Source organism: Mchenga conophoros, linkage group LG4 (assembly GCF_057382185.1).
Source record: "Mchenga conophoros isolate Kocher_MC1m ecotype Shallow Benthic linkage group LG4, M_conophoros_male_GT1.1, whole genome shotgun sequence".
NCBI lineage: Eukaryota > Metazoa > Chordata > Actinopteri > Cichliformes > Cichlidae > Mchenga > Mchenga conophoros.
In genome coordinates this window covers 3,997,693-4,013,647 of record NC_140529.1, presented here as the reverse complement: position 1 = coordinate 4,013,647, position 15,955 = coordinate 3,997,693, and the positions used below count along the sequence as shown (strand labels likewise).

The following is a 15,955-nucleotide window of genomic DNA, read 5'->3' as shown; positions in this document are numbered from 1 at the left end:
TTATGGATGAGACACAATCAGGCTTTATGAGAAACAGACACCTTTCTAAGAACAATCCGTCCAGCCCTTAGTGTTATTAGTGATTTCTCTGAGGCATCTGGTTTATGTCTAAATCTTAAAAACATGTGAATTACTAGCAATTAAAGGCTGCACTGCAAATGCTCTCTGTAACATTTCTGTTAAACAAGAAGTCACATACCCAGGACTGTTAATATCCAAAGACCAAAAGTCAAGATGCTCGTCAAACTTGTCAAACAGTGTTGGGGAATTCTCTTTTTTTTTTTTTTTTTTTAACGATCAGAAATGCTTTTATTTCTCAATGTATACGTTTTAAACAGTCATCGTAATTTCTCTTTTTTTATCAGCCATAGTAGACATGTCCAACTGGGACTTAACCCACATATGGTTGCTGGAGTCTATCCCAGCTATCACAGGGTGAGAAGCACCATACAATCTTAGCAGTTGCAGGTTTAACCATTCATGCTCACATTCACACCACATCAGTTTAGAACCACAATATAACCTATTATGTCAGCATTGAGGGCAGGCTGGGGGGTTTGTACCATTTTCTCTCCAGGAAGCTTTGGGTGGTTCCTTCCGGTGGAGCTACCTTCCTGGGCTTTCTGTTCCCTGCATCTGGAAGTAATAATTCATTAGAGACCTCCATATTTAAGGACCGGTTGTGGCCGTGATTTTCTGGCAAACTGTTATACCTACCTTCATGAATTTATGATCCACCTGCTCAACCACCAGAAGAACTCTCCTGTTTCTCTTTTTTTCACTTTCCCACTCTCAACTGGCCCTGCTTCCTGCACCTTCCACATTGCTCCCCACCTCTGTGAGACTCAATATGCTCTGGACCCAAACCACCATGCTCTTTACCCTGCTCCAGAACCCAGCCTGCCCACAGACCTACCTCCTCTCTTCCTCCACTCTGGGAGCCACAAATCCTCCCAGACCCCCAGCATCCGACTCCTCTCCCTTCACTACTGCACCTCTTGAAAAAAATAAAATAGCTCCAACAGAAAGACTCAAACAAGGTGATGTGGCATGGAAAGCTTCCAAAGGTTGCATGAAAACTGAGTAAATTAAAATAATTTACTGCAGTTCTAACTGTAAAAAAATCATCAGTAGAAAAAACACAACTCTGCTAAGATTAACACACATCTATATAAAGCAGGAAAACATCAGTAAATCATTTTTATCTTTCAATAAGGGGATGGGAAAGTCTCACATTAGGATGCGCTAGTTACTGTTTTCTACTGAATACATTTTTAGAAATTGTGACCTGAATATTATTTTGCTGAATGTCTTTAACCGAATGACTGACTTTCCTGTCTTTTTCTTTCGTTTCATTCCTCGCCTCAGCTCTCACACCAAAAGAAACCAATGATCATTTTATGACAGTTAAAAATAGAATAATGGTGCACACAAATTGCAACGTGATTGGAGAATAATGTGCTCAATTATTTGTGTGTGTGCGTTTTAAAATACATGAACACAAAAAGTGGGTAAGACACATCTTTTCTGAGAGTGTATCTTTCAAAGGTCTCTAGAAAACATCAGTGGGTACTTCTAGTGTTGGGTGGTTATCCTTCAACTTGAGGGTATTAACTGTTAAACATTATGGTGTTAAGGTTAGGACAATGTGCTTGATTTTATTTTTTTTTTGTGTCCCGTTTGGATCTTTAGCATCAGAATTGTTGTCTTAAGGCCAAGAAAGATGCCAAGCGGATTTATTTTACCAAGTGGATCATCATGGCCTTGCCATATTGGTCCATTTGATTGACCTTTATTATAATTATGAATTTATTTTATTTTCAGTTGCTACAAACGGGACAGACATGACTGGGGGATAGGACAGGGAGAAAGAATGAAAGAAAGAGGGAGAGAAAGAAAACCAAAGGGGAGAAGAGACGGTGAGAAGGGGGGGAAGAAAGAAAAAACAAACACCTGGGTCACCTGTATGGAGAAAAAAAACAGAAGAGAAAGCAAACAACAAAGAGCAACATAATAAAAAAACAGCACCATCACAATAAACTAGCTAGCAGTAGATAACAGAAGATACTAAATAATAAACGATATTGTGCAGCACGCAAGATAGACAGCGCACAATGTGCTTTGAGGCAGCAGCCAAGAAAGCTGTAGTCCGCGTCTGTGAATACCCGTGTGTACACCTGTGTGCATACCTGTGTGGATCAGCGTGCTTGTATTCCAAAGGTTTCTCCATGTAACGATCTGCTAGAGGGTGTGGGGGGGCCACAGCCCCGTCCTCCAGGGCATGAAGCAGGTATGGAGGAGATCAAAACTCGAGACATCCAGAGGCCCCCAGAACACAAGAGACCAAGGAAGACCAACAGAGGGGCAGCCGCGCCACTGTCCCAGTAAGAGCTGAGGAGAGTCCCAGATGAGGGCTCACTCAGCAGCCGCGGAGCAGAAGCCAGGGGGAGTCGCAGTGACGCGCCCGTGAGCTCCGCCGGCAGCCAGCTGTGCCTGAGTGACCGAGCCCCAGGCCGAGAGGCCGGGGGCACCCCACCTCCAAAGTGGCCCGAGCGAGCCCCAGGCTCCAGGCCCCGATAAGCGGTCACCAGGGAGTGAGCCGGTGTGTACCTGGACGCCCACCCCCAGACACAAAGAACCACCAACGCACCGACACCTGAGGGAGTCCGCCACCGGCAGGGGAAGTGGTGTTGGGGAATTCTCAATGGTGCTTGGTGCCATACCCTCAGGGACTTTAATGTTATATAAAAACACTGACAGCTCAATATCTGCCTCAGTCACTCTCCCTGATCCAGCTGAGTCAGCAGTGGGAAAAATCTGCTTTTCACAGGAACTTGGTAACAGCAATAAGAGAATACGTAGTTTATTCCAAGAAGATATCGTCTCTCTCCCATATATAGAATATCTTACTGGAACCGACATGTTCCAGATATCACCTGGAAGACAGTCTGGATGATCCCATAAATATCTAATTGTGAACAAGGTGAAGGAAATCTCATATAAAATTCTTCATAAATGTGACCCAGCCAGTCACTATATGGTAACATTTAAAAGAGACATAAATACTAATTGAACTTTCTGTGGGGATCATCCAGAAACTGTGGCACATCTCTTTTGGTTCCTCTACACAGAGATTCTGGAAGAATTTAGCAGTTTTGTTATTGTCCATATTTTAAGGGAGTTTTCTTTACGATGGAAAATGTTTTATTCTGTTTCTTTAAGTTCCCCAGGAAGAATGATAAATGTTTTTTATAAAAAATTTGTTAATACTTTTAGCTATTTTATATCCATAAATGTAAGTTTATTAATAAAACACCATATTTCTGCCGTTTTATAAGGATATGAATTGTACATACAATCAATTTCAGACTCAACCAACAAAAAGCCTCTCAGAACAATATTTATATGTTGATTTTTTTCGCCTCCTCATATCATCATTTTTTTACTCCTGGTTCTGTATGTTCATGTTCTGTTCTTTTGTAAACTTCATCTGTTTGTATGTTGTATACTCATTGTGTTTCAATAAAGTTCGATTTAAAAAAAGGTACGTTCTAAACGAAGCTTCAGACGTCACTGATCACGTGACTCCGGCCAAACGAATCAAGCCTCGACACGGTGCTTCTGAAGCAGCGCGTTGATCTTTCTGACACACGCACCGGAGCGTCAGCTTCAAGCGGACCATCACTACGTCTCACATCTAAAGGTGTCAAGGTAACTTTGAACTGAGTTCAGTCAATCTGGAGTTTTTCCAAGTTTTCTGTTGCTCTCTGTGAGAGAAGAGCGTTAAAGGCGGGGCTCTCCAGAGTCCAGCAAAACAGGAAACCACAGCTGGGTGTGTGTAAGTGTGCAAACCAATAGAATGCATCGTGGTGGGGGGGGCATCACGGGCATTGGCAAGAAAAAAAATAAAATAATCGGTCGTACCCATGCTTCCCCGACGTCATGCCAGCGCATATTGGGAAATTCGTAGGCACCGATCGGTTTTCTATCAGCCATTTGCTGGGAGTAAGGGCGCCCTCCGTTTGCGAGGTGTGCCTGCTGCTGGCGGCACAGGGAGGAGAGGGCGGGGCGGCGGGGAGTCTCTGGCTGGCTGGAGCGGCATCTAATAACCAACTCGCAAAACAAAATAAAAACAACAAACAGATATTATGATCATAGCTGGACTGGCCATCGGGCATACCGGGCATTTGCCCGGTGGGCCGCTGGCGATATTTTGATTTTATGGGCCGATGGATTTTTTTTTTTTTTTTTTTTTTTAGGAAGGGTATATATAATGAAAGGTGTTGGATTGGCCAATTGGTTATGATCGACTCTGGGCTGGACCAATTACAGCCGAGGAGGCCGGATGCACCCTCCCCCTTGTTTAGCAATCAGGTGATTTTCGCACATTGCATGCCAGGAACTCATGGCAAAACAATCCAAGTACCGCATCAAATGCAAGCATTTGCAGCACCACAAAACGTTCATTCTCCGGTTCCAATACCTTCTTGCTTTTTCTTTGCCGCACAAAAAAGGAATGTACAAAACAAAAGGAGAACAATGCCGGTCCGTACAAAGACAGACATGATGAAAAGTCAAAGAAAAGATACGAGGAAAAAATCAAAGGAGTGAAAGGGTCAGACCCTTACGAGCACACAGAGTGGACAAAAGACGTTAGCGTGCTGCCCAACTTTCACCACGCTCATATTTATAATTATACGGTTCTTGGAGTGAGTGCATACACTCATGAAGTTTAGTAACTTCAGGTCACTGCAACAAGCCCAGGTACAGTTTACCGACGGATGGGTGCAGGACCTTGAAATGCACCGTGTAGAACGAAAGACCATCGTACGTATCATAAGTTTACCAGTCTCACAAATCGTCGTCATAAATACACATTCATTAACCGTTTATTAATATAACCTTTGAGCTCAACCGTAATTAATTAGTAATGGAAATAATTTCTGGTAGCATTACAGAAATGTAGCAGTGACAATAATATTGTATGTTGTAATCGCAATGGACAATTAGTGATACAAAACAACTGTTTTATCCTGTGAATAAAAGTATATGTTTTTGTCAATGTACCATGGTAATAACAGAAGCGAAACACAATATTGTGTCAGGACAATTGACTATTTATTCATAATAAATAAAGGAGCATAGCGCGACAATTTCTGTTCAGCGCCAGACTTGCTTATAACCTATATCACCAATTATGTTAAGAAAAATGACGTATTAACTACTACAAAACACTGACCTTTGTGGGAATGCTTGGAGCAGACTAACATGTGAGCTGGAGTGTTCTGAGACGTTATATTTGGTATATCCAGACCATCTGTCGGCTCTTACTTTGGAAACATGGCTTAAAAAATTTCTCTTCAACGACGTAATCCAATAAAAAAAAGAAAAAAACGATCTCTTTACCCGTCGGCTTCCCGTGGCTGTCATGCGACCGGCTATTGCAGTTAATAATACAACAGCTTCTTGCCATTTTTTGTGTTTCTTTTTATCGCTGTGTAACTGAGTTCAATTGAAAGCCTGCGTGCGCTAGTACCTCTTGCCACAAGTTCCCAGAATCCTTTGCGGTTTTACCCCAGAATGACGTCACATTTTCAATCTTTATCCTGGTGGGCCGGTCTCTAGTCAAAATGCCCGGGCCGATTTTTTGTCCCAGTCCAGCCTTGATTATGATACAGACTTATAATCTGCACCCATGTTTTTTCTACATTCTATAAAGTGAGCGCGAGAGCCCTCGGTGCGCCTGCGCGCTGCTGAAGTCAAAGTAAACTTTATTGTCATCTCCGCTACAGACAGTCCAGCATATAGAGAGACGAGACGACGAGGCTGCAGTTACAGCGGTGCAAGTAAACAAACAATATATATAAGAAGAGTAAGAAAATAAATCTACACTTTAGGACTCGAGGTAAAGGATCAATAACAATTTAAATTTATAATTTACAGTTTGATGATTTAAAGTCTCACACAACCCGTCAAAAGGGGCGGGGCCGGCTGCTTCCAAGTAGAGCACATTTCATTTATAATGATGTAAATCCAAGCCCATCATGGATTCACCATCTGAATCCTGGGTTGTGTGAAATCCCAGAAATCAACCTTAGACAAAGTGAATCTGTGAACTAAGGTGTAGGTCTGTTAGGTTAATTGTGCTGATCCTCGGGTTGGGGGATTTGTGTTTGTACTGGAGCGCAAAATTCAAACCAATGGAAGATGGACAACAAAAGTTCAAAGCCATCAGGTGCTCAGTTTATGTATTTATTTTTGGCCTGCATCAGTAAGAAATGCCAAATTATATACACAAAGTTACAGGAATCACCACTCCTGTTATTCATGATGATTTCAGTAACATCACATAATAACATGTAACATCCTGTAAGCACAGTCTGCCTGTGTCTTTTCTCTGCAAATGAACATTTTCAGCCAATATAGGTAATACATCAACATGGCTGCCGTGGCTAAGTTAGGAATATTTATAATGTCATTTCAAAACTTGCATATGATCTGCAATTTGTAGCAGATCTACTGACTGTCACAGCAGCTGGAGCAGTCTCAAATGCAGGTCAGTCCACTGCTGCCCCCTGTGGCCAAGTGCCATAGCTACTGCTGGATGAACTCGTGACACATCTGCACCTGTTTCTATGAACACATTGAGTCTGAGTGGCTGCACTTACACTGGTGCATTCAAACATATTGAAAGATGGCAGCAATGTGGATTGTCAAGACTCAAACCAACCATTGAGCAAAGACAGCAGGATCACTTGTTTCTGTTTGTTATACAGCCAGATTTACTCGTGACACACATGTGCAGCTGCTTTATCACCTATTCTGAATTTGTTTCAAGCACAATACATTTGTTACACATGTTGGGATATTGTGTTTGTTTTAAATGTTATATACCTGTGTGGTATGTGACTTGTGTTGCCATGACGCCAGGTCTCTCTTGGAAATGAGATTTTTAATCTTAATGAGATTTTTTTTTACCTGGATAAATAAAGGACTAATTTGTAACTTTCAGTGTTTTCCGGTCTTCCAAAAGAAAAAAAACCTTCAACTACATGACATGCAGTTGTGTATTTGTTTTCACCTTATCATACACTTGAAGTTTTACAAATCCCCACTTCTTTAGTGAATATCATTTCAGTCTCAGACAACCTCGTTTCTCTTACAGAGGTTGAATGCACCTTCTGCGGATGGCGGTACCACACAGTGTGCGTGGACTTCCCCTGCACAGAAGGCAACTACAAATGCTGTGAATGCTAAATAAACAGAAACAAATGATCCCTGTTGTCTTTGCTTGATGATTGGTTTGAGTCTTGACAATCCACATTGCTGGCGTTGCATCTTTCAAAGCCAGCAATGGCAGGTATCAGTGCTCAAAGCTTTTGTGTTTGTTTCCAACAAGTTGCCCACCTCGGGAAACAAAAATGTGTTCTTTTACTTGTCAGATGAACATATGAGACACTTTGACTCTTCAGTGCAGTGTGGAGCCTAACAAAGATCTGTTTTGTGTCCCAGCTGATCAGCAGGAGGAGGAGAGTCTGACGGAGCAGCAGAGGAACATTTTCAGCTACTTGGACTCAGCTCAGCCACTACAGAGGAAACAATGAGCTCAACACAGAAGGTGACAGACAGAGCAGGACCATATGACCAAAGATATTTATCACCATATACATCTGAACATTTGCCATAACGATGTAGCTGACGATAGAATTGACAGCAGACAAAATACTTTACAGCTGCACAACTTTATTAAAAAGCCATCAATGTATTTTCACTGAAACAAGCAGCTGTTGTTTATGTGCATTAAAGTTATATAAAAATGTAACAGTGCAAATGCAAATTCCTCGCTGACAGTTTAACCAAAAGGCGTTTCCAGTGGAAACTGGCCGACACATCCTGAGCATAACCATGTATAATATCCACTAAACTTCAGAAGAGGTTATACAGTCGTGGCCAAAAGGTTTGAGAATTGCATAAATATTGGAACCTGGAGAAGTTGCTGCTTAAGTTTTTATAATAGCATTTTGCCTGCACTCCAGAATGTTATGAGGAGTGATCAGATGAACTGCATCGTCCTTCTTTGCCATGAAAACGAACTTAATCCCCAAAAAGCCTTACCACTGCATTTCATTGCTGTCATCAAAGGACCTGCTGAGACCATTTCAGTGATCGTCTTCTTAACTCAGGTGAGAATGTTGGCGAGCACGAGGCTGGAGATCATCATGGCTGTATCCCGATTCAGGTTCTGCAGCTTTAAAGTCCTCAAGGGCCGCGTACTCAAAGACCGCTAAGGCCGAAGTGCGAGGCTCGTAGGCTCGTGAAATGGGACGTCTAGCCTCCGTCGCGCTGCCCAGGTTGCCTAGCAACCATGATACTAACAGCTGGAAACGTTTCATACAGCTTTGTTTGACAGAAATGAAGGAGAACATATTTAGTTCATTTGTTTCTACATGAGCTCTGTGTGATTTGATGAGTATCTGAGGCTGAGACCACAGGACTGTGAAACATGATTGTTGGGCTTCATTTCTGTGCTGAACAGTCGTTTAAGATTAGCTGTAAATAACAATTAGCTGATGTTGTTCATGAGACTAAAGTCATCTCACTGTGGTAATGTAAATATAATATGGCCAATATTATAGTTATTATATTAATCACTTCACTCACAGACAAGTATCTGTGACAGTGTGTATACAGATGTATCATATATAAGAGACAAATATTGTTCATTTAATATGTTGTCATTACTAAATTTGGCTCAGTGCTTACATATATGTGTAAAAACAAAATGTAGGAGCTGTGATAACTGTGTCTGATAGAATGAAGAGCAGACTGATATATGAAATATTCCTTTATTGGGTGAGAAAATCAGACCATGTCATAACTGCTGTAAGTCATACAGAATAGATATCAGAGCCTTAAACAGGCTGACGTCTACTAAATGGGTCAAACTGGGCAGAAAGTCTACAAACACATAACATCCTTATAGAATATGATGTAACACTATTGTTACGTTCTGTGAGGCTGTGGGAGTGTGTGGGTGGGGTGTTTGCCCACTCTCCCCGCCTCCACCCCTCTTGCCACTCCTACCCCTCTCTGTCTCTCTCACTCTCCTCTCTCCCCAGGACACAGCTGCTGCTGATTAGCCTCGTTTGCCACCTGACTCCAGTCAGCAATCATCCTCTGAGGCTATTTAAACTGGGGATGAGCTGTGAGCAGGGTGGCTTTTTCCTCGGTGGCTCTACGCGGTTCTGTGCTAGATTTTGGACAGACAGCCTCTTTCTGACCGGTGAGCAGACGGGCTTGTGGGCCCTGAGAGTGTCTCCCCGTGGTGGGGAGTAGGGTAGGAAGTGTGGGAAGTGCCTCCTTTTTTATTGTGTTTGTTTGGTAGTCCTCCTGCCTTTCGTGGCTGCGAGCGTTTTCTTTGTTTCTTTGGCGTTATTGGTAAGACGGCGTTGCCGGCCCTTTAAGTTAATGGTAACCTGTACCGTTTTGTAATAAAGTTTTATTGATGCAGAACAACTCTGTTTGTTTTCCTTTTTCATTCTGATTCCAGACTCATTTGTTACTGGTCCCCTCTCTCACATGCCTAGACCCCTTCGGGGGGAACGTAACAATGTGGGGGCTCGTCCGGGATATGAATGGAAGGAATAACAATTGAGTTTTAGTGAGTTGTTTGCCGGTGGCTTGTTTAGTTGTATGGTATCTGCTGCGCTCTCTCTCCAGTTAGCAAAGGGGAGTGTCTAGCTGAGCGTAAGCTCCTCCTTCAGGCACTCATTTTTTATTTTTCCTTTATTATTTTCGGAGTAATCCCGGGTGGGGATTAGTTCCCTGTCGGGGGTAGGCTTGTCGGTGCTTTGTGCACTTGATGCTTAGCCTTTAAAGTTGCCTCGAGCCTGGTACACTCCAGAAGCTAACTAGGCTAAGATTTTAGTAGGCAGGTCTGGGGAGAGGGTCGGCGGTACTTTTATTTATTGGTTAACCTCTGGCCACACTTTTCCCGCCTGTTTTCTCATTTGTGTATTGGAGGTGGTGCTTCTTTGTTGTTATTGTTAGCCTCAGGTAGTTTTTTTGTTTTTAGAATTGATGGCTACCTTTGATATTGCCGTGTTTAATAAAAACCCCTCGCTTGTCCAACTGGACGCCTGTAGGAAGAGGGACTTGCATGAGGTGGCATCAGGTTATAGCATTTCTGTTTCCACAGCTCTGCGTAAGGCTGAGCTGAAAGCTGCTCTTGTGGCTGGCTTGGTGGAGAAAGGGATAGTGGCCTTGCCAGTATCTGCCAGTCCACTTGAGCATGGTGCAGCGTCTCAGCCTGTTCCGCAGGCGTCAGCTCAAGCTGTAGGTCCATTGGTGTCGACACCTGTTGGTCAGGGGCTGCCTGTGGACAAACCCATGACATTGCCTCGCTTCGAACCCCTCTCCATTGAATCAAGTGAAGGCTCGAAGCAGGATGCTAAGCTCCGTGTACGCCTGGCTCGTCTCCAGTTAGAGAAGGAGGACCGTGAGAGGGAGTTCCAGCTAAAGAAAGAGCTGGAGCTTAGGCGTTTAGACGCAGAGCTTGCTAGAGCCAGAGAGGTCGAATTGAGGAAGGTGGAGGTGGAGGCAGAGACAGCTGTGAGGTTGCGACAGCTGGAACTCCGGCAGGTTTCCCTTCCTCCGACCGCCTCCATTCGTCAGGCGGACACCCCGTTTGACGTAGGGAAAAACAGTCGTCTGGTTCCGATGTTCCGTGACACTGAGGTCGATAGCTACTTCGAGTCGTTTGAACGAATAGCCACGGCCTTGCACTGGCCACGGGATTCATGGGCCATTTTGCTCCAATGTAAGCTGGCGGGTAAGGCTCAAGAAGTTTGTTCCTCGTTGTCAGCTGAGGACAGCTTGGACTATGACAAGCTGAAAAGGGCTATCCTGCTGGCCTATGAGCTGGTCCCAGAAGCCTATAGGCAGCGTTTCCGGGGGTTGAGAAGAGGTCAGGGTCAGTCCTATCTTGATTTCGCCAGGGAAAAAGGTGTTCTTTTCGATCGGTGGTGTGCGGCCTGCAAAGCCACTGACCTGGCTTCGATCCGGGAACTAATGCTCATAGAGGAATTTAAGAACTGCATTGCTGAGCGCATCGCGGTATATATTAATGAACAGAAGGTTTCCTCGCTACAGCAGGCTGCGACGCTGGCTGATGAGTTCGCGCTCGTCCATAAAACCAGTGTCGGTAGGTGTGACCGGCGCGATGCCCCAGTGAAGGCTAGCGAGGTGCCAGTTGCACAGCACCCAAAGAGTGAGGTACTTGTGTTTCGTCCCAAGGCAGACCGAAAGTGTTTTTTCTGTTTTAAGTCTGGCCACCTGATCGCAGATTGTGAAGCTTACAGACGGAAACAATCAGTCTCGTCTTCACGTAAACCAAAAGGGGTTGGGCTGATTAAAACCATGCCTCCTGTCAGTAGGCCCCCTTCCCCTGAGACCCCGGATGAGTGTTTTAAGCCTTTCATTTTTAAGGGGATAGTTTCGCTTTCTGGTAAGACCGAGGATAAGCGTGAAGTGACCATTCTGCGTGATACTGGTGGCTCACAGTCCCTCATACTAGCTAGTGTGCTTGAATTTAATGAGAAGTCTGACTGTGACTCTAGCATCATTGTAAGAGGTGTTGGGATGAGTTTTGTGCCTGCTCCCCTCCATCGTATCTGGGTACAGAGTGAGCTGGTGAGTGGTTTCTTCTCAGTGGGTGTGCGGCCTTCTCTCCCGATTAATGGGGTGGATTTTATAATGGGAAATGATATCGCGGGTGGGAAAGTTTACCCTACCCCTGAGGTGACCAGCAATCCTGTTATAGAGCCTGTGTTAGATGCCCTCAGCCTGCAGCACCCGGATGTGTTCCCGGTGAGCGTTCTGACTCGTTCACGTGCCCAGCAACAAGGTGGGGGGGTTGATTTGTCAGATTCAGTGATCGGCTCTATTCTAGAGAAGGATGTGATGCCCTGCACCAATGAGGGAGATAATGGAGCCTTAGAGTTAGCTCACAGTGTGGTTGAGCCAGCTCCTGTGTCTGGAGCTCCTTTTCTGCTCACCCGGGAAGCACTTGTGACGGCTCAGAAAGAAGACCCTTCATTAGTTCAGTGTTTTACCGCAGCAGCTCAGGATAAGGGAGGTGAGGGGAGCAAGAGGCAGACATTTTTCGTTTGGGAAGGTTTATTGATGCGCAAGTGGACCCCAAGGCCTGGAGAAGACTGGAGCGTAGTGCGGCAGTTGGTGGTTCCGACCAGTCTGCGGTGGCATGTGCTGCAGTTAGCACATGATCACGCATAGTCAGGTCATTTGGGTGTCACTAAAACATATGACCGTATACTGCAGCATTTCTTTTGGCCGGCAATGAAAGCAGATGTAGTGCAGTTTTGTAACACCTGTCACACTTGCCAGCTTGTGGGTAAACCGAACCAGGCGGTGCCCCCCGCCCCCCTACGTCCTATCCCTGCTGTCGGTGAACCTTTTGAGCATATCCTGGTAGACTGTGTTGGCCCCTTACCAAAGACGCGGGCAGGGAATCAGTTCTTGTTAACCATAATGTGTGTGTCCACTCGATACCCAGAGGCGATTCCTCTGCGGAAAATCACGACAGCAAGCATTACCAAAGCACTAGTCAAATTCTTTACCACCTTTGGCCTCCCGAAAACCGTGCAGACAGATCAGGGTACCAATTTCATGTCCAGGGATTTTAATCGGACTCTACGGTCCCTTGGAGTTTCTCATTCTGTGTCTAGTGCTTACCACCCAGAGTCACAAGGTGCACTGGAGCGGTGGCATCAAACTCTCAAGGCGATGTTGAGTAAGTATTGCCACGACACTGGAAAAAGCTGGGATGAAGGGGTCCCTTTTGTATTGTTCGCTATACGTGATGTGAAGCAGGAGTCTTTGGGGTTCAGCCCAGCTACCCTGGTGTTTGGACATGACATGCGGGGTCCGCTAAAGGTGCTGAAGGAGAGTTTTCTCAGTGGTTGTGTGCCTAAAACTACTGTGATGGAGTTTGTAAAAACATGCAAGGACAGGTGGCAACGGGCTACTTTGTTAGCAAAAGAGGCTCTCTGTGTATCCCAGGCAAACATGAAAAAACGATGTGATCAAAAAGCAGTGGAAAGACAGTTCCAGCCTGGGGACAAAGTTCTTGTGTTGTTGCCCGTGCCCAGTTCTGCCCTCATGGCTCGTTTCTCAGGCCCCTATGTGATAGTGAAAAAAGTGTCTGACACCAACTATATTCTCAACACCCCAGAACGCAGAAGGAAGACTCGCCTATGCCATGTCAACATGTTGAAACCATACCATACCAGAGACACCAGCATGACAGAATCATCAGACACTGCTGGGACGGCTGTCCCCGGTTCAGTCCCTGTTGCCCTGCTAAGTGTTGAAGTTAAGGGTGATGATGATCTGGGTACCCTTTCTGAGGGACAGCAATGTGGGCGGTTGTCAAATTCCGTTTTTTTAGCTAAGGCCGAGGCCAACCTATCTCACCTTCCTCCGTCCCAGTGTAAAGAGGTACTTGACTTGCTGCACTCCTACCTGTCTCTTTTTAGTGACGTACCCTCGCGTACCCACGTTTGTGAGCATGACATTGACGTTGGAGACGCAGTCCCAATCAAGCAGCATGCATATCGTTGCCCCTTCGCCAAACGTGAGGTCATGAAAGAAGAAGTTGAGTACTTAGTAGAAAACGGCTTGGCACAACCTAGTTGTAGCCCCTGGAGCTCCCCATGTCTACTAACACCTAAGTCTGATGGCACACCCCGTTTCTGCACAGATTATCGGAAGGTAAACGCTGTAACGGTCTCTGACTCTTTTCCGCTTCCTCGTATGGAAGACTGCATTGACAGCATCGGCCCTGCCAAATTCATCACCAAACTCGATCTCCTTAAAGGCTACTGGCAGGTGCCTCTCACTCCCAGAGCTTCAGAGATTTCCGCATTTGTCACCCCTGACCACTTCATGCAATACACAGTAATGGCCTTTGGCATGAAAAATGCCCCAGCTACTTTTCAACGACTGATGCAGTTGGTGTTGGGAGATGTGCCCCAGTGCAATGTGTATCTAGATGATGTGGTGCTGTACACAGACACATGGGCAGATCATATGTCCCTTCTGAGGACAGTGTTTCAGCGGCTAGCCGAGGCCTCGTTGACCCTCAATCTCGCTAAGTGTGAGTTTGGTAAGGCAACCGTCACTTACCTAGGTAAGCAGGTGGGGTTTGGGCAGGTCCGCCCAGTGGAGGCGAAGGTTGCTGCAATCCTGGACTACCCGAGTCCAGCCACCAGACGGGAACTAAGGCGGTTCCTAGGGATGACCGGATATTACCGGTGTTTCTGTAAGAACTTTTCTGTGGTCGTGACCCCGCTAACCAAACTGTGTAGCCCAAAGGTGCCTTTTGAATGGTCAGTTGAATGCCAGCATGCCTTTGAGTCGGCAAAATCTCTTCTGTGCAGCACCCCTGTATTGGCAGCTCCAAACTTCTCTCGCCCCTTTAAGCTAGAGGTCGATGCCAGTGCCACCGGAGCCGGGGCAGTCCTGCTGCAGGATGATGAGGAAGGTGTGTGCCATCCGGTCTGTTATTTCTCTGCAAAGTTCAAACCCCATCAACTGAACTACTCTACCATAGAGAAGGAAGCCTTAGCTCTGCTTCTAGCTCTGCAGCACTTTGAAGTGTATGTGGGCTCCAGCGCTTCCCCGGTGACCGTGTTCACAGACCACAACCCCCTTGTTTTTCTGAACCGGATGTACAATCACAACCAGCGACTGATGCGCTGGGCACTCCTGGCCCAGGATTACAATCTGATGATCATACACAAGAAAGGTACTGACAATATAGTGGCTGATGCGCTCTCACGCAGCTCGCAATAGGTTGTTGTTGTTGTTATTTTGGTAGGGCTTCAATGTAAGGGGGGGGGGAATGTTACGTTCTGTGAGGCTGTGGGAGTGTGTGGGTGGGGTGTTTGCCCACTCTCCCCGCCTCCACCCCTCTTGCCACTCCTACCCCTCTCTGTCTCTCTCACTCTCCTCTCTCCCCAGGACACAGCTGCTGCTGATTAGCCTCGTTTGCCACCTGACTCCAGTCAGCAATCATCCTCTGAGGCTATTTAAACTGGGGATGAGCTGTGAGCAGGGTGGCTTTTTCCTCGGTGGCTCTACGCGGTTCTGTGCTAGATTTTGGACAGACAGCCTCTTTCTGACCGGTGAGCAGACGGGCTTGTGGGCCCTGAGAGTGTCTCCCCGTGGTGGGGAGTAGGGTAGGAAGTGTGGGAAGTGCCTCCTTTTTTATTGTGTTTGTTTGGTAGTCCTCCTGCCTTTCGTGGCTGCGAGCGTTTTCTTTGTTTCTTTGGCGTTATTGGTAAGACGGCGTTGCCGGCCCTTTAAGTTAATGGTAACCTGTACCGTTTTGTAATAAAGTTTTATTGATGCAGAACAACTCTGTTTGTTTTCCTTTTTCATTCTGATTCCAGACTCATTTGTTACTGGTCCCCTCTCTCACATGCCTAGACCCCTTCGGGGGGAACGTAACAACTATAGATCAACTTAGTTCAGAATATATAAAGCATATAAACAGTTACAGCAATATGATGCAACAAACACAGCAGCTACTGATCCAAAATACTCAAAGCTTCATAGAACTGAAACCAACATTTATTTTAGCTCCATTCTGCTGCTGATACAGACTTTAGGTTTCTGAACATTAAACTTGTTGCTGCCTTTCATAGTGTGTAGCTTGAAGGCCCTGAGTACTCTGAGTACTTTCTCTCACACTGGAAACACTGGGATGATCACATTATGTGAACATTACCTAATAAGACTGATTCAGCACAGACAGTTATGTTAAACTTTCCTAGCAGTCCTTCACAAACAGGGAACAGTCTGTCTATTCTCTCCATCTGTCAGCTGCTGCTGGCTCTTCCTCCTCCTCTTCCTCACACACTGCTGAGTTTGT

General features: G+C 45.5%; 1 protein-coding gene and 1 long non-coding RNA gene across 2 annotated transcripts in view; one reads left to right on the top strand and one right to left on the bottom strand.

The window, feature by feature from the left end:
• The window catches only part of LOC146575304 (uncharacterized), a 429,876-nt gene that overhangs the window by 261,451 nt on the left and 152,470 nt on the right, over positions 1–15,955 (bottom strand). The window lies entirely within an intron of this gene.
• On the top strand, positions 7,228–12,294 carry LOC146575314 (uncharacterized). The gene is made up of 3 exons (XM_085272447.1): positions 7,228–7,360; positions 7,513–7,618; positions 9,120–12,294. Exon 3 carries the CDS (start codon positions 10,081–10,083, stop codon positions 12,292–12,294), a length of 2,214 nt encoding a protein of 737 aa, XP_085128573.1. The 5' UTR covers positions 7,228–7,360; positions 7,513–7,618; positions 9,120–10,080.